The 17,152-nt window shown below is 51.0% G+C and overlaps 7 protein-coding genes across 7 annotated transcripts; 3 read left to right on the plus strand and 4 right to left on the minus strand.

Annotated features, from left to right (window-relative positions):
* Positions 1 to 1,968: 1,968 nt before the first annotated feature.
* ALT_1784 (phosphatase PAP2 family protein) lies at positions 1,969 to 3,340 on the plus strand (the record flags this gene model as incomplete). Its single annotated transcript, XM_033559237.1, has 2 exons — positions 1,969 to 2,390; positions 2,452 to 3,340. 2 exons carry the CDS (start codon positions 1,969 to 1,971, stop codon positions 3,338 to 3,340), a joined length of 1,311 nt encoding a protein of 436 aa, XP_033415128.1.
* A 1,405-nt stretch (positions 3,341 to 4,745) lies between these two features.
* On the minus strand, positions 4,746 to 6,761 carry ALT_1785 (phospholipid:diacylglycerol acyltransferase; the record flags this gene model as incomplete). Its single annotated transcript, XM_033559238.2, has 3 exons — positions 4,746 to 4,891; positions 4,956 to 6,363; positions 6,438 to 6,761. 3 exons carry the CDS (start codon positions 6,759 to 6,761, stop codon positions 4,746 to 4,748), a joined length of 1,878 nt encoding a protein of 625 aa, XP_033415129.1.
* A 422-nt stretch (positions 6,762 to 7,183) lies between these two features.
* Positions 7,184 to 7,890, plus strand: ALT_1786 (peptide alpha-N-acetyltransferase MAK3; the record flags this gene model as incomplete). The annotated part of the gene is made up of 2 exons (XM_033559239.2): positions 7,184 to 7,582; positions 7,660 to 7,890. 2 exons carry the CDS (start codon positions 7,184 to 7,186, stop codon positions 7,888 to 7,890), a joined length of 630 nt encoding a protein of 209 aa, XP_033415130.1.
* Positions 7,891 to 8,412: 522 nt separating this feature from the next.
* On the minus strand, positions 8,413 to 10,911 carry ALT_1787 (uncharacterized protein; the record flags this gene model as incomplete). The annotated part of the gene is made up of 1 exon (XM_033559240.2): positions 8,413 to 10,911. One exon carries the CDS (start codon positions 10,909 to 10,911, stop codon positions 8,413 to 8,415), a length of 2,499 nt encoding a protein of 832 aa, XP_033415131.2.
* A 463-nt stretch (positions 10,912 to 11,374) lies between these two features.
* Positions 11,375 to 12,873, minus strand: ALT_1788 (meiotically up-regulated gene 65 protein; the record flags this gene model as incomplete). Its single annotated transcript, XM_033559241.2, has 2 exons — positions 11,375 to 11,746; positions 11,803 to 12,873. The coding sequence occupies 2 exons, from the start codon at positions 12,871 to 12,873 to the stop codon at positions 11,375 to 11,377; spliced, it is 1,443 nt and encodes a 480-aa protein (XP_033415132.2).
* A 603-nt stretch (positions 12,874 to 13,476) lies between these two features.
* ALT_1789 (kinetochore protein mis14) lies at positions 13,477 to 14,397 on the plus strand (the record flags this gene model as incomplete). The annotated part of the gene is made up of 2 exons (XM_033559242.1): positions 13,477 to 13,653; positions 13,717 to 14,397. The coding sequence occupies 2 exons, from the start codon at positions 13,477 to 13,479 to the stop codon at positions 14,395 to 14,397; spliced, it is 858 nt and encodes a 285-aa protein (XP_033415133.1).
* Positions 14,398 to 15,031: 634 nt separating this feature from the next.
* ALT_1790 (SEC14 family lipid-binding protein) lies at positions 15,032 to 16,221 on the minus strand (the record flags this gene model as incomplete). The annotated part of the gene is made up of 3 exons (XM_033559243.2): positions 15,032 to 15,661; positions 15,731 to 15,854; positions 15,980 to 16,221. The coding sequence occupies 3 exons, from the start codon at positions 16,219 to 16,221 to the stop codon at positions 15,032 to 15,034; spliced, it is 996 nt and encodes a 331-aa protein (XP_033415134.1).
* Positions 16,222 to 17,152: the final 931 nt, after the last annotated feature.

Here is a 17,152-nt window from a genome sequence, read left to right on the forward strand (position 1 = left end):
GTATTAGGTATTGTAAGTTGGTAAAATATGAAATTCTGTTAGGTACAAAACCAGACTGTATTGTTGTGCGACCCTGTCTTCCTCTTTGGGAAAGAAACTCGTGTGCCCAATCCTCAGGTACCCTCAAATATGGAGAACTACCTTACTAGAACTAGGGAGGTACTGCCGTCTAGAATTAGTGATCAATAGACTTGCGGATCATCACCGAGTCTGAACAATCAAGACTTATCCTGTTCTCCATGGTGCGGATGGTCTCCTGCTGATATGGATAGTGCCTCTGTACAATTCGTAAGACTACTACGCCGTACTATGAAAAGATGAGGCTGGTCAAGCTGACTCTGGATAAGAAGCCATGAGGCAGTACTCTGCCAAATGTGGCTCAGACTGAAGTTGAAGTTGGTAAGGTATCTGTTCATGCATAACATGATCAGTCCCATAGCTATGCCGCGGCTATAGTGGAATGCACTCTACGGCAAAAAACTCTTCATCTTGTTTCCTGATTTGGAGAATGAAATCTTTTCAGCGCTATCCCGAGTGCCTTTGACTAGTTCCTCTCGATGTTTCCCCGATCTTTGGGAGCTGTGCTTTGGGGACTGGCTGGAATATCTTACATTATTACGGAGTTACATAACCAAAAGATCCAGGGATGGCCAGCTCTTGGCGGCAAGGCGCTCGGCGATTTCTCTGGTCCGCTGCGGATGACTGTGTGACCGTTGTGGGTTAAGCGAAATTGAGCCTGAAGATCCACAGATTCCCATTGGTACTTAGCTTTTTCATAATGGATCCCAAATGCCAATCAGCCTCAAAGTCAGAGACAATGATTGGATCATCTTTCCAAGCTCAGAACTGAGCGTATCGCAGGAAAATTTAGTACCTTACCATACCGTCTTACTTAATTTCCCAATTTTTTTTTTTTCCCTTTTTCTCTCTGGTGGTCTTCTTATTTGTCGGGCTGTTGAGATTTAAGATTTGTCACATCCTCTTGCTGGTCGGCGACAGAAACTCCGTTTCCTCCGAGGCTTCCGCTGCATCCGACCATAAGGCATAACATGATAATATGGATGATGTATTTGTCTCTCACTCTCAGTGGGTAAAAGCGGTTTGGTTGATATGATAGTTCGCATTGCTTATAGATCAGGTAGCTCCTAATGCACAAAATAATAGATAGCAAGCAAGCAAGATACCAAGGCCAGCTCATTCTCTTAGCAGCATGTAATGGAATTTCCCGAACCGGTTAGGTTGTACCTGGATACGGTAGCTTCCATGACGACTGAGTGAGGATGATAGTGACGACATGTTACCAAAACCTACTGTGTATTACAGATACCACTGTGTTAGCGCCGTACTCGTACCCGTCGTCGTCCGTGGCCCCATCGCCCTTCAATTACTTTGTACTGTTCTTGGGCTTAGATGAAAGGCTGGATGGGGCGCTTCTCTGTCACAGCAGAATCCTCACCATCTTCCCATTTCTCACATTCTCACTTCCTACTTCTTTTGATTCTCCTGCCTTGCAGTTTTCCATCTCTTCCCCCATAACAACTTTCTCGCCCTTCCTCCGGCTCCGTGGCCAAATTGTCTTGTGCAGCGCCTCCTAGCGATTTAACCTCGTTCTCGTTGCCCTTACCTGTCCGCCTTGCGTCGTACGACCCTTGCAACGTGACCTTCCCCAGAGTATCCTCGTTTGGCCGCTGGAGACCGGAGCTTGCACCCTCATAAACTACCTATTCGAAATCAATTCTCCGTTCTATAGAGATTATCGGATCGAATCTCTCCGCTGTCGAAACCTTTCGTCTCTCGGTGATCCTCGCCCTTGGAGTCTCGTCACGTTGACGCCTTATACCCCTGGCCGCCAGCTCCACATAGGAGACCACACTTCATTCTTCCCCCGCTATACTTGCAGCATCCTCTGTCTCCCTTTCGAGCTCCTCCTGGATCATCAAGTCCGACAGGATCAGACTCGTCGCAGCGATGAATACCACCCTTCCGTCCTGGAAGGATCGAACGCAAAACCAGTTCGGCAAGCTCCAGATCCAAGTCCCATGGCGCTCCATACAACTTCTCGTGCCGCACCGTATGCGACGGAAGATTCGGTCCAAGCTGCGCAGTCGGATCTCGCCTACCTCTTCGATATCCTCGTTGCAGACATCGTTCTCACCTGTAGATACACTCAGATCGCTGCAAAGTCACCGATGGACGCTCTATGACTTTCAGTATCTTTTGCTGCTGATTGTCGGGATATTCTCCCTGAGCGTTATGGAATCACCTGGACCATTGGCAAAGACCGCCGCGTTTACGCTACTCCTCATCTCTCTACTTCTCCCGATTACGCGCCAATTCTTCTTGCCATTTCTTCCGATTGCGGGATGGCTTCTATTTTTCTACGCTTGCCAGTAAGTTCACACTCTCCCGAGCAAGTACAATATGTGATGAGTACTCATGTCTGTCTGAAAGGTTCATCCCAAGCGACTGGCGCCCTGCAATCTGGGTTCGCGTGCTGCCGGCTCTGGAAAACATTCTTTACGGTGCCAACATCAGTAACATCCTTTCCGCCCACCAAAATGTGGTGCTTGACGTTTTGGCGTGGCTTCCTTATGGAATCTGCCATTATGGCGCGCCATTTGTGTGCTCAGCGATCATGTTCATCTTCGGTCCTCCCGGCACCGTCCCCCTTTTCGCTCGAACTTTTGGATACATCAGCATGGCTGCAGTCACCATTCAGCTGTTTTTCCCCTGCTCTCCTCCGTGGTACGAAAATCTGTATGGCTTGGCTCCGGCTGATTACTCCATGCCGGGTAATCCTGCGGGCCTTGCTCGTATCGATGAGCTCTTTGGGATAGACTTGTACACCTCGGGCTTCAGACAATCTCCCGTTGTTTTCGGCGCATTCCCTTCCCTACATGCCGCCGATTCGACTCTTGCGGCTCTGTTCATGAGCCAAGTGTTTCCACGGTTGAAGCCCTTGTTCGTCATCTATACTCTCTGGATGTGGTGGGCTACAATGTATCTCTCGCACCACTACGCTGTTGATCTGGTCGGTGGTGGACTCTTGGCAACTGTCGCGTTCTACTTTGCCAAAACGCGGTTCATGCCTCGCGTCCAGAATGATAAGATGTTCCGCTGGGACTACGATTATGTTGAGTACGGCGATTCCGCACCCGACTATGGGTACGGTCCAGCCAGCTTCGAAGGAGAGTTCAACCTCGATAGCGATGAGTGGACCGTTGGTTCTTCGTCATCTATCTCGTCCGGCTCCCTTAGCCCAGTTGACGACCACTACTCTTGGGAGGGCGAAACTCTTGCCTCTCCTGCCACCGACATCGAGTCTGGAAGGCATTTCTGATCCTGCTCAACCAGCCTTGGCACGTACTTCACTGTGTACGTGTTATTGCATTGACTAATGAGACGGCGTTTTCAAACAAATTTTAACGACATGCTTGGTTTATCGCATTGAGCTGATTTCGACACATATATGTTTAATACGGTTTTGGGGCGCTCCAGGATTAATGACGGTTGCTTCATTCCACAATGGGGATGGATTGGCCTGGTTGTGCCCAATTTTCTTCTGCCTGGCTTTCGATTGTACATGCATTTTTCACGAAACCAGCCGGCTCACTATGATCGTGACCTCGATTTGAGCTCGAATCTTCCCTGGGGGCTCCAAACATAATTTTTAATGCTCGTTCCGAGGGTGCCACATCGGACATTCGCTTGTACAACTTTTGCAGAACGAACATTTTCACCGATTCCAACTCAAGTCATTCGCTACTACTTTCAACTGGTCGAGACACCTTGCTTCTTTTCTTCAGCTCGGCCAGGTGCATAAATACTTTCCATTCGTGTCGATCGCTCACATTTTACGGCGCCTGGAATTTTGGGGTTGTGATTTCATTGGGAAGGATAAACAACATGGGCTGGGCGCCTTTTGCACGCACTACACTCGCTTAGAAGGGTTCTGATGCTTTTAATGATTCTTGCATTGGCATATAGAAAGGGGTCCTCCAGATTCATTCCTGTGGTCCTTTCTCAACCCCACAATCGCTTGCTTTTGACAGTGGGCACCCCGCGGAGCTGCGTCTCCGTCGATTATTTGGCATCAACCTGAATCGGGAAGCTCAGGGAAACTGAGCTTGCTCACGGTGACTGTTCGGATAAGGTGTTCTTACAGAACACCTCTATCCTCCTGTACCGTCTCGATTCTCAGGCTGCTGGATGCAACACACCTCGCTGCACATTTTCGACTTCCTAATACAACCTAATTATTCTCGGTTTTCTTCGCTCTGGCTCGCCGCAGCCATTTATTATGGCGTGTCGGCTCGAGTCTGAACTGAGCTTCATCTCCTTTCTGACTTCTACAACCTTCCTCGCCTTTCTTTCCTGTGCACAGCGAGGTGTTGTTGGATGATTGATCCATAGCATTATCATTATTTCTAATCCGGTAGCGTTATGATTTATGAAGAACAGTGATGTACATTATTATGCGGTGATCATCTTTTCTCGTGTACACAGTTTTAACCTAATCTGCCGAGAGTATCGTGACAAGTCAGTCGTAAGACACATTAGTTTGGTTAGTAGAGTCACAGTCTTATGTACGGCCTGAGCGCAGTCTTCTGTAAAAAGTAATTTGATATCTTTATTGGTATATGTACAGCGAGACCGGCAAAGTACAAGCATGGAGTATGTCGCAAGTCACCAACAGCAGAATGCGAGTGTTATAGAGATATTAAGGGTTTAGAAAGGAGGAGTCATTATTCTTCTTCGTATATCTTGACGCGATCGGCGTATTCCTTGATTCTGGAGACAAACGTCTCTTCGATAAGGTCTCCCTGTCCTCCTGCCACGCGGAGGATAAGCTCGTTCAGCGAGGCGCGCCCTAGGATATCGACGTGATCACCTAATCCATCATCAGTCAGTAACCCATGGACTCCTTGGTTGAATGAGGCGGAAGAGGAAGGTACCTGTATTCGGACCACCGCGGGGTGAGAATCTGTCTGGCTCATGCGGCATCTCGAAGACCTTGATTTTCACGCCCGCGGGGTTATACCGTTTGATGTGCCATCCCTTGGCACACATGTATCCTGTGCTGAGCAGGTTAACCGTGCCATCGCCCTCACCCATGAGGACGCCGCGATCTACCCCGTCGGGTGTGGTCACGGTGGTGTCGATGCTGACGTTAAGGTTGACAAGGGGATCGCGTTCTTCTTGGTAGAAGTAGCTGCGCTCGGTCGGCTTGCCCACGCCGTAGAAGCAGTAGATCTTCATGTCCGGGGCAAGTGGCAGCCGCGTCTCGAGTGGGTTGAGCCACGTGCGCGGGTCGTTCTCGTTCGCCTCGACTTCCTTGGTTGTATGCGCGACGCCGTGCGAATAGCTGTTCAGCACCTGGTTGCGGTACCAATCCTCACTTTGGTCGAGCAGGTAGGTCAGGCTTTCTGCCGTGGTGAGGTTTTTACGGGTCCAGGACGAGTTGGTTTCGCGGAAGTTGAGGAGGTTGCCGAAGGTCATAACTTGGCCAGGTTGGTCGTCCGGTGCCCAGGTAGAATTGCCCCAGACTGCTTCGCCGCCCTTGGGGAGCATGCTGGATATACCCGGCATGGCGCGGAAGATCTCCGCACGCTCTTCCTTGGACAGGAACTTTTCCAGGCCGTACACGGCAAAGGCGTTAAGCTGAGCGGTGTCGCGCATCTCGCCCGACAACACTGCCGTCAGCCCCTTTACGGCGCCTAGCATGCACCCGCTAATGTTGATCCAGTTGGCGACGTGCTTGTTGACCCAGTCGCGGCCTCCCTTGCCGTGATCTGGATGTTCGACCCATTTGAAGAAGTAGAGAACCACCTGCGACCCCATACTGTGCGACGCTAGAGTCACCTTCTCCCCTTTGACCAGCACAGCCGTTTCGATGTACGACTTGAGACGACTGAAGTACTGGTCGCGGAGTTCCAGGTTCGGATAGGATAACCGCCAATCATACGCAGCAGTAAAGGCATTGGTTGGATCGTATCCAATCGTCGCCAGATTCTCAAGGATCTTGTTCCAGATCCAGTAGCCCGTGATAAAGAAATCTGTCGCATCGAACCCCTGGGCTGCGCGTAGCTTGATCCCCGGAGGATCCAACCCTGTCTCTCTGTCCAGCATGATGTGATTCTTCCATTCTGCCTTATCCATGACCAGCGCACGCATCATGCTCCAACTGCCCCAGAGTCTCCGACGAAAGTACTGACGGGAGGCCGGGCCTGTGCCCCAACTCTCCAAACCGGTGGAGATGACACCGGGGATCATAACGATTGGATGCCTAGCCTCTATACCTTGCGCCTGAAGCTGGAGACCGACGGAGAAGGGATCATAGCTGACTGCGTCGCGCTCATGTTGCTGTAGAGATGCCAACGGAAGCCGATTAGTATGGAGGGATAACAACTGGCAATGGTATCAAGGTTCCAGCATACCGTGAACTCTCGCGCATCCCTTACAATGCCTTGAGGAATCACATCTATCAATGCGTCCAGGTTCAGATCCATCAATGATTCGAGACTAATCACATCCTGCTGGTTGGCGAAGAACAGGGCAACAAAGATGCCGAAAATGCCTCCAAGCGCGAAGATGAGCCCATTGCGCCGTTTGCTCTTCGGTCGGGAGAAGAACGATCCGGATTGCGGTTTTTCTTGAATGACAACCGTCTTAATATCTAGCGATGACTTTCCTTTGTCGTCGCGAGACTTGTCCGTAGTCTGCTGGACGTCGTCGTCCTTTGCCAGACGACGGCGGAGCATGTGGGCGACCGCCAGGAAGGGTCTTAGTCAAACAAAATGCTTCAATTGATGTAGGGCCTAGCTCAGACTCAGAGGGTAATTTGAAAACAGTAACTGCTGAGCCCCAGAGAATTGAAATGAAAGAAAAGTAGTTGAAAAGAATTGAAAGTTAAAAGCTAGAAAAAAAGGTACCCAAGAGCAGCGACGGGCATCGGAATCACATGGGAAGCAGGAACCCGGACGTCATGCGAGGATCTCAAAAATCCTCTTAAGAAGTCTTCTTCTCAGACCACCAACCTCAAATCATTCGACACAGCGCAATCACAAGCTGCTCACATCCGTTCTTTTACCGGTTCCTTCAACAGTCTACTGAAAACAAGCTCCACACTCAAGTCCTTCTCCCACCGAATTCCCCCCCGCCTCCTCCCCTCGATGACTCCGTAATGAGCCAGGATGTCTCTTCTTCACCCGCAGAGCCCACAGCTTCTGCTGCTGCTCCTTCAGATCTCCGCTACGTGCGCTACGATGGCTCTCGCGAAAATGAATACGTCTCCGCAATGAGACAGCTTATTTCTAAAGATCTGTCGGAACCGTACAGCATCTACGTCTACCGCTACTTCCTCTATCAATGGGGGGATCTCTGCTTCATGGCCATGGACGATACAAAGGAGAAAGACTACATGGTAGGCGTGGTGGTTTCGAAACTCGAACCGCACCGGGGCGGTCCGCTGAGGGGGTATATTGCCATGCTGGCTGTGCGGGAGGAGTACCGCGGGCGAGGGATAGCGACTAAGTTGGTGCGGATGGCAATCGATGCGATGATAGAGCGGGATGCCGATGAGGTAGGCTCACCCGCGAGCAGAGCTTGCAGCGGGGGAAGTTGGAAGAAGATTGACTGACGGCGTTCCCTCTTGCACAGATTGTCCTAGAGACGGAGATCACAAACACTGCTGCCATCAAGCTGTATGAGCGCCTGGGCTTTTTGCGAAGTAAACGTCTTCATCGGTATTACCTGAATGGCAATTCTGCATACCGGCTGGTGTTATACCTTAAAGAGGGGGTAGGCTCCATCCGAACGAGCATGGATCCGTACGGAGCTCCAATACCTCCTCCGGCCCCGGCTCTTCTGCATGAGAACGGCCGTGGGTGAGTTTTGCCAGCAGAACTGATGGCAACGCTTGTCCTAACATATTGATGCATTTACGACACATTAAATGATGTAGATGATTATGCCTTACCAAATTGAACATGCAAAGCGACAACTGAGGTGCTGTTTTGCTAGATGCCAAACCCTGGCTGACTTGAATGGCTCCCAACGATCTGCGATCCTCTCAGACTCTATTCGATTCATATCTCTATACACACTATATACATTCATGAAGTCGGGGTGGAGGGGTGATATCTATTTACATGTAATGTACAAAAAGAGGTTGCTGAAGGCTGATAAAACCCAACCAATATCCAACCACGCACCTTATACCCATGACTATGCCAATTATCAGTAGTATGCAAGAATCCGCTCAACATGATATACACTTGGTGGGCTCCGTAGCCACCGAATAAAATATACAACGTGCAGGCTCAAATGTTATGAAAAATATGCCATAAAAAGGCGGACTCCTGTGGGAAATGCGAACGAAGCGGCAGGGCAATCAATAGTGGACAAAATGCATTATGCAGAGGTGGCGAAGAGATCCGCCTTGCGGACAGGTATGTGGATGGAATTCTGCATCACCCATTGCGTTGGTCTGGGGATGCCCTTCCACCCACGATCCATCACGGCGGCGGCCTCCAGCATGATGGAAAAAGGCACAGATGCCTGGTATCGAGGTCCAATCTCGATATCACGCTTCACAAGCGCTGAAGCAAGGCTGAGTTGCATCGCGCGCTCTTCCCCGCCCGGCTTATAACCGGACGCAAGATAAGCCACCGGATTGTCAAGATGTTCGTCTGGCACATTGTCCAGAATGACATCGTCGAAGGGATACACGGACTGACCAAAATCAACACCAACAATGACATTGCCGGCACTAGTGCTCCAAACAGTATCGATCACGTCTCTTTTGTTCCGGGGCACATTCCGGGCAAGCGAGGTCAGAACGGACTGCTTCATCTTGTACGTCACCCGTCTATGCATGCAAGCATAGCGCCATAGCACGCGACAGATGTTGTAATTTCGGCCTTTGAAAGCAATTAGAAAAAGCATCTCCCATGCTTTTTTGTCCAACTGCGTCTCGGGATGATCTAGACAACGAAACATGTACCGAAGAGCACACTGGACATCAGAGCGAAACAAGGGCAGAATTGAGTTGACTGTGGCGCTGTCGAGCGCAAAGCCTTGCTGCTCGCATATTTCAAGCAACCGGTCCATTGCGTCGTAGTCTCTCAATCGCACGGTGACACTTAACATCTGATTGATCAGAGTCGGGGAAAACCAGTTGGCCCCATATGTATCAATAATCATATTAAAGAAAGCGTCGACAGTTTTGCCGCTCTGTAAATGCGCCAAGAATGTATCTTGTATCGTTAAATGCAATGCGGTCCGCATCGCACCGGAGTCCGACAAGTAGCCCTTCTGCAGCATAAAATTGACAAGACTTGCTTTCGCATTAGGAGAGACGAGACAATCAAGGAAAGCGAGCCAGGTGTAGGGGTTCGGTCGAATGTGCATTCGCGACATGGAGGTGAGGAAACCACGAAAGACCTGGATGTCCTGTCTCTTGGCCGCGGATTTCAGAAGCATATTAAACGTATCAACTGTAGCGACATGTTCGGCCCTGATGAAAACCGCGCGAGCATCGTCCAAGATTTCATTGTCGAACAGATATGAAAGCGCTCTATTCAATGCCGCAGTCGAAAAATACTCGCGGTTTACGTCATTTTGGAAAAGAGCGACAAGCGCAGCAGCCACTCGCTCACGGTGATGAGTACCCGGTTTCCCTCTAATGACTCTTGAGGACGGCCGAGACCTGGTCAGTTCCTCTACATGTTCGGCGAACTCCCGGACACTCGATATTTTGGCAGACGAGTTGAGAAGTGTGTCCAGCGGCGCAGGTTGCTTGAACGCCTGGTAGAAGTCCCAGACACCTCGGACAAGTGGAACCGGAAGATTCTTGCGTCGCATCGCTTCGATAGAGGGGTAAACCGGGACTGGGGGCTTCCTTATGTCGACTAGAGGATCACCCTGTTCCTGTAACATGCGTGTCCGCATGATGTGATCACCGACCAATTCCACACTCCGCTTCGAACCTGACAAAACGACCTTCCTATGCTGCCCTTCGCTCTCTAGAGGATGCAACACATGAACACGGCACCCATTGCGAACTGGTACATACCAGACATTCTCCTTCATCGCCATGTCCGTGATGCCCGCCAGGAGCGCTACTGTTTCCTCCGGTATAAGGAGCTCCTTCTGCACCGGCCCCTTCTTGGGCCACAGCCGAGACTCCTGTTGCATCTCTTCCAAAAAGTCTCCCACTTTGGTCCACCGACCCCATTTATCTCGTGACCCATGGTCCCTGCCTGTCCGCGAAAGATAAAGCCTATATCTCAATTTTTTCCGATCCCTAATCGACAAGCTTTCCATGACTCCGATCGCTTTGTCCTTGGCCGGGAAGTTCGTCATTGACGTTTGCGTGTTCGTGAAGATGTTGAATGGCCTCCGGTCCTCTCTTGGAGCATTCGGCGACTTTTCACCCGGTGTTTCCGATGCATGCAGCGATGTTGACGACTCGTGATCCGCATGGGGTCCCGTTTCACTCGGTACAGTGTCATGGCTCCCACTTTTATCGCCGGTGCTCTCTATTCCCTGTGGTCGCGTAGGCCCTACACTCCGTGTAGGTTCAACATTCTTTTGCCCGGGCAGTGAGCCAGCTGACTGGGCAATGCCGGTCTCGACAGCGGAGTGAGTGGATATCCATCGCCGTGTGAGAATGCCGAAAGACGATTTCCGGCGACGAGACGACGCTCGGAGAACGGGAGGAACTGAGCACAGCGGACCCTTTTCGGAGGGAGTATAGTTTACTGACGATATTGATCTTTCTCTTTGCAAGGTCGATATAAACCAGCGAGGGTAGAGAAAGAGTAAGGGTTCTTCGGGGCCAGCGGCGACGTTGTCCAAGACGGCGGATAGACCACGTCTTCTCAGACACGGATGACCGCGCGAGAACATATGGTAGGACACAAACAGGTTCCCAGAGGCATGTGAGGTTGATTCGTCAAGAGACTGTGTCTATGTCGTGTTGCATGCGCACGCTGGTAGAAACTCGACTAGAGGTTCAAGCTCGGCCTGGAGTTCAAGAAAATTGTTTGCGGTGCCAGAACGGCAGGCGGTGGGGTTCGGACCGTTCAAGCTTCCTCCACGCGGAGCATCGGAAGCATTGCGGGATTTAACGCATCTCAGCTAACCATTGATGATGTTGAATTGAATTATTTAGTCTTTAAACTGGAAAGGTGTCTAGACAATAACTTTGTGCGCAGCACGTTACTACTTGACGCTTGAACTGGGGGTCCTAGACGCTAAGAACAAAAGAGGAAAAAGGTATCCAACGCTCAACAAACTCAACACAACCCTCGACATGCCGTCAGTTGCAGCAAGATAGCTGCCTCTCCATCGAAGGTCTTACTTCCAGGAATCAAGAAGGACGGTGTATATGGCCTTCAAGGCCAATTTGCGCCGCCTCAGGGATACCCTTGATCTGTCCGCCATTGTCGATGGGTTTGAACGAGGACCTTTGGGAGCTGTTCTCTAACAGGTTATGCTTTGAGGGAGGAGTCAAATTCATCGACTCGTGGTGGTCGGAACCTAGTAACTCGGGCCCTGTAATATGCCGTCTCGCTGTATCCGCAGCTTTCATGAGGTTCTGTTGTTTGCGCCGCATCTCTTCGGCGTCTGCATTGTCTTTTTCGGCCGCTTCCCGCGAGAGGTCGTTGATGACATTCTCTAAGTGGGTGAGGAACTGCCATCTCGAGTTTTGGAAGACAAACATCGACATGATTTCAGGGATCTACCAGGCAGTCAGTGGACTATTTATTAGGATTGAGAAACGAGTGATTGGGATACCTTGTCATCCAGGTAGTGGAGCTCTTCGCCCCCATCCTCGATGAAACGCTTCAGAGCGTCTATCTTCTCACGATCGACAATGGCAGCCTTCAACGCATACATTAGTGTAGGAATGTTTCCTATCTCTTCCAACGGAGCCTCCTCTTCCACTCCAGTGGTTGTGCGACTCAGATTCCCCGACGCCGCTATCGAACTGGCGGCTTTGCTTTGCTTCCGCGGAGAGTGAATTGTAAAATAATCCTCGTTAAGCATGTGAGCCATCTCGAATCCCGATCGTCCACGATGTGTCTTCTCCACAGCGCGCTTTACGCGCAGCCTAACCCATCGTCGTCTTCGTACGAACGAATGGAACCAGGGATGAGTCCCATGCCAGGCTTTTGAGCTAAACGAGAACGAATACTGCCAGCCCTGGTCGTCGACGTCCCCGGACATATCGACGTACCATGACGGCCAAGCCCATTCCCAGCTTGGGTCTGGCACTTGGGCATTGGTGATGTTGACAGGGCTCTCGCGGAAGTCATGCGTGACCCAAGGGCCGGGGTCAAAATTGAGTAGCGAGCTGTGCGAGTACAACGGAATGCCAAAAAAGAACCAGCCTCGCTGATTCTCGTAGAGAATGTCCAATTCGCTCACGGGATGAGCACCTTTGGTGTTGTTCTTTGGGTCATAGCCCTGTTGTTGCTGAGGCGCCGCGGAATCGCGCTCGCCGTTCGTTGAGGACGCAAAATCCGTCGCATCGATGTCGTGCTGCTCGATCGCGGCTTGAGAAGGGCCAGCAAGAGCGCTCTCCCCAGATACGGTATTTGCATTCGTATTCATGTGAGTCAATGGATTCACTGACGGGGACGGCATTCTGCTCAAGCTACTGTCGTCCGAAAGCTTCAATCGGTCCGGCTGCCATTTGGCATACTTTCGTCGCTTGATTTCACCACGGATGGACACTCTGCTCAATTGCCTGGAGCCATTTCGTGACCCTGTAGCCGAGGGGATTTGAGACAGCGCCTCTTCATTGTCGGAGCGACGTGAGGGGTCGGTATGGTCGACGAGCGTAATCCGGCGAATGCCTTCCATGGTAATGATGACTCCACGGATTACCTCGATATTAGATCAGAATTTGGTTACAACAGGCCTCCAAGATTGTCTTGGCAGGGCACTCTGGCATTATCGCAACATGGTATGGCGATCAATGTAAAGACAAAAGCAATGAGTGGACGTAGATGGACCAGGCATCCACCGAAGCCTCCCTACGAAAGAAAAGGGATGGGAGCATACAGCTCTTATAAGCTTGCAACCCAAAGAAAATAGAATAAACAAACACAGACGTAGTATCGACTCAATCCCCACAAAACCTCGCAGACAGGACCAGAGAACCAGAGATGGAAACAAAGGGGATAAACGCGCAGCGTTCATGAAGCTTCCAAGGCCACAAGCTAAATACAAATCCCCCCAAACCAGATCGATGACATCGTTGCGGGGCCGTGATCGACAGTTGCCTCAGGCAGCAAACTGTTGATGCCTCAGCACTTCTGCCTGAGGCATCAACTTTCGACACCTAATAATCACTATCGATAGGTACCCTGTCCAACCAGAGTAAATAATGATAGAACATCCCGCACCGCGTCCACCAGCAACAAATCAATAGAACAACCAACCAACAGCAGCAGCATAACAACAATGTCAGCCCCTCACTACCGCAAGATTGAGCTCCAATCACCCGCAGACTTCACCTACCTCTACGCCAACACCGTCGCCCTCTCCCGCCAAAAGCTCGATCTCCATCTTCCCCCCTCGGCGAACACAAGCGATGGACCGGATCCCATGCGAGAACGCGTAAAGGAATTGGTCGACCAGGTACGATCCTCTAACCCCCGCAAAAATCAACATGTCAATTCGACTCTAACCAATGAATTATAGTACATCAATCAAACATTCACCACCGCCTCCGCCTCAATCAGCATCAACGGCCTCGACTCCTCCTCGTCACAGTTCCCCTTCCCCGCTGCGTTCACGCAACCAACAGAGACAATCGAGTACGAGCCCTATGATACCGAGCTCGCGGCGCGCGTGACATCGCTCTACGCCCAGCTGGAGTCGCTTACCACGACAGTCGCGCAGCTGAGGCGAGATGCGCCGGCGCGTGCGGCGAAGGCGTACGCAGAGCAATTGAGAAAAGCCATTGAGGAGGATGAAGAAGATATGGAAAAGGACGCGGATGTCGACGGTGAATATGGACATGAAAACAGGAACGAGGACGGGGATGGCGAGGGTGAAGAAGACGTCCCTATGCCTGACGCGGACCCACGAGACACGATGACGCAGGACGGATCACGCAAGCTGCGCCGGAGACCCTTGAAATTGAAGTCTGCGCGGTGGAACTTGCAGATTCCCCTTGGGTCCGAGCATGAGGCGGAGCGCTGGCGCAGTGGGGAGATGGCGGAGGTTTATGACGATGCGTTGCGGACTCTTCTCCGGCTTCAGGGTGAGGCAGTCCCTGGCGAGCAAGTCGAGAGCGGGCCGGATGGGGATGCGCTGTCATCGACGCTGGGCAAGGCAGAACGAGCGGGCCGGGCTGCGGAAGTCGTGGAGAAGATGTGAAGCTGGAGCGTTTCCCTATTTCTGTCTTTCTTTCTATTGGCTCTTGGCGATATCCCCCTGGTCGGTTATTTGGCGTTGGAATAAAGGCTAGTGGTAAGGTGGTGATACCAATCTCATTTACAACCATCATTTCTGCATTTCTCATCAGGCTTCTCATATGCTGGTTGGTTTAATCAAAGTAAAAGTGTACGAGAACGTGCGGTCATGTTTTGACGGTCCATAGTCAAGTTACCAAATTCCAGACAAGATAAACACTTTATATTCAATCCTGCCATGTGTTGTTATCCTTGCCCGCATCTATAAAAGCGCCGCGCCACTCAAGTTCGACTATCTATGTTTGGATATTGAGAAGAGGAAAGAGATAAAACGTCCCCGGTCGGCTTTACAAGCCACTCTGCCAGGGTAACATTTGACCAGTTATTGAATTTATGCGATGTTGAAATGCGATCAGAAAGGACACGGTTGAAGGCACAAGACGGGGGGCTGTCCCCGGGGAGGAGTGATAGAGACGGCAATGGTGTAGGACACCAGGCCGACATGGACGATAGCTGAATTCCTTTACCACATGAATCCAAGAATTTATGTATGCAAGGCAAACGAGAAGAGCAAAAATGTGCAAAAAACGACGGATAGCCTACGCTACGGGCTGAGAGCCCTCTTGCGCGGCGGGATCCTTCACCACAGGACCCGAGTCTTCATTTTCCACGACATTCTTTTCCTCCTTAGGCAGAGCCCACTTGGGCGGCTTGGCCCACTCGGGCTCTTGCCAGGGACCCATATCGCTGAGCTCACAGCCTCCAGCGCACTCGCAGGTACCGCCGAATTCAACGGGGAGGTTTTCGGCAGGGATCTGCTCCAGCAATTCCTTCCTGTAGCCGGACCCAAGGACGTGGATCTTCTGCACGGTGACGGGGTCGAGGAATCCCTTGACGACGTTGAACACGCTGCTGAAACCCCAGGGGGCATTGATCAGGTACAGCTTGCCCAGGCGCTCGGGGTAGTAGTTCTGCGAGATGGCGGAAGCCTGACGCACGTATCCGTACACGGAGGGGACGCTTGTGATGCCGACGCCTTTCAGATCCATGATGCTGCAGCAGGTCTCGAGCAACTTGCCGGCCTTACGCGAGCAAGCGGGCAGCCGGGGGTCCGCGAGCTTCTCATACTCGCACACGAGGTTCTGCAACATGCGCTCGGCGGTTGTGATCTTGTACATGGCGTTGAGATCGATCTTGCCCAACTTCTCAATGTAGACAGGGCGTCCATCCTATCCGGCAAAAGCATTCATTAGCACATAGATGACAGACCACCATTTAAGTATCATAAAAAGGCCTACCTTGTCGGTCTTGTGGTAGTATTGAGGGTAGTACTGGAAGACCTGGGGCTTCTCCTTGTAGTCAAAGGTGCGAACGAGGTCGTCGGTGCCGAATTCTTTCCGCCACTTCTCACAATCGATGAACCTGGTAAAAGTAACGAACCCACGTATTAGTCGATGGAGCAAAGCTCAGAATTCACAGTACAAAGGCCAATCGGCAGAGACGAGTAACCCTTGGGAACAACAAGGCGGGACGGTCAACAAACATACATGGCCTTAGCGGCAGCCACATCGAACTTCCGGGCTCTCAAGAAGCGCAACATGGTCAGGGTGTCCAGTCTGTCCGTGTATCCCAGCTGCTCCAGCTCACTACGGAGCTGCTCAACCTTTGCATCCTGCTCTGGGGTTGTGTGGCCAGGATGGCCCGGCTGGGGCTCAGGCGCAGTGGTCGGGAAATCGTAGTCGTCATATTTCGACGTCGTGGCCGACTTGTTCTCAGCTACAGCAGCCATGGTTGCTAATATGGTAGGGTCGAATTCGAGAAGAATACAAGGTGAAGAAAGTTATAAAGTCTTGATCTGAAAATCAAGGGTTGGTCAAGACGCTTTATTTGAGAAATTATGATCGAAAAGGGGAGGGGAGTGGGGAAGTAAGATAGATTGAGGGAGGCGGAGTGCAGAAAGTATTAGGCAGTCGACTGGTTGATTGCTTCAACGGTGGCAACCTGCAGTGGAGTGAGAGGAGAATGAAGAAGATTTATGTTGTAGATAAGTCAGAGCATAACCATCGATGGCTAGAGTTTGGAGGAGAAGGATCAAATTCAGCTGGCCGAGGAATAAGTCATCCGTCTTCCGTACGGTCGACCAGCTAGAGACGGTCAAGAAACGCGATACTACGGGAGGGCCTCTAAAACGCGCCCGCTAGTGTATTAAGAGGGGCAGGCGAACTTAAACAAGACAGAAAACTTGCAGACTTCGTAGACAAACACTACGAGATCCACCCGTCTACAAAGTGTCGGTCTGCATCAAAATGCAAAACCGTATAGAGAGGTAGATACGTTATCAAAGTCTTAGGTAAGTATAATGGCTAACAGGACTATTTCCTCCCATCAATATAGTAATAGCTACCGACGTTCCCCCGAACTGCGAAAAGCCACTTGGCTAGCTTAATGTCCCTCTTCTATTATGATTGAGGAAACCCGGCTCACACGTGTAGAGTTCATGAAGATTAGATAAGATATAGATACATATTTACATAGACGGTCAGAGCTCATTACACCGCCGTCTCTGTGAGACAGTTTGTCCCCGTCAGAAGCAGGTCCATAGAGGGCATTGATAGTCAAGGCCAAGCACAGATCTGATCAACCCCAAGACCACAAACGACCCAAGCAATAGCACATGGTTCATCCAAGCTGACTCACAGTGGAGAGTAGAGTGTCATTCA

This window comes from Aspergillus lentulus (assembly GCF_001445615.1).
Source record: "Aspergillus lentulus DNA, contig: Alt04, strain: IFM 54703, whole genome shotgun sequence".
In the NCBI taxonomy this organism is placed as follows: domain Eukaryota; kingdom Fungi; phylum Ascomycota; class Eurotiomycetes; order Eurotiales; family Aspergillaceae; genus Aspergillus; species Aspergillus lentulus.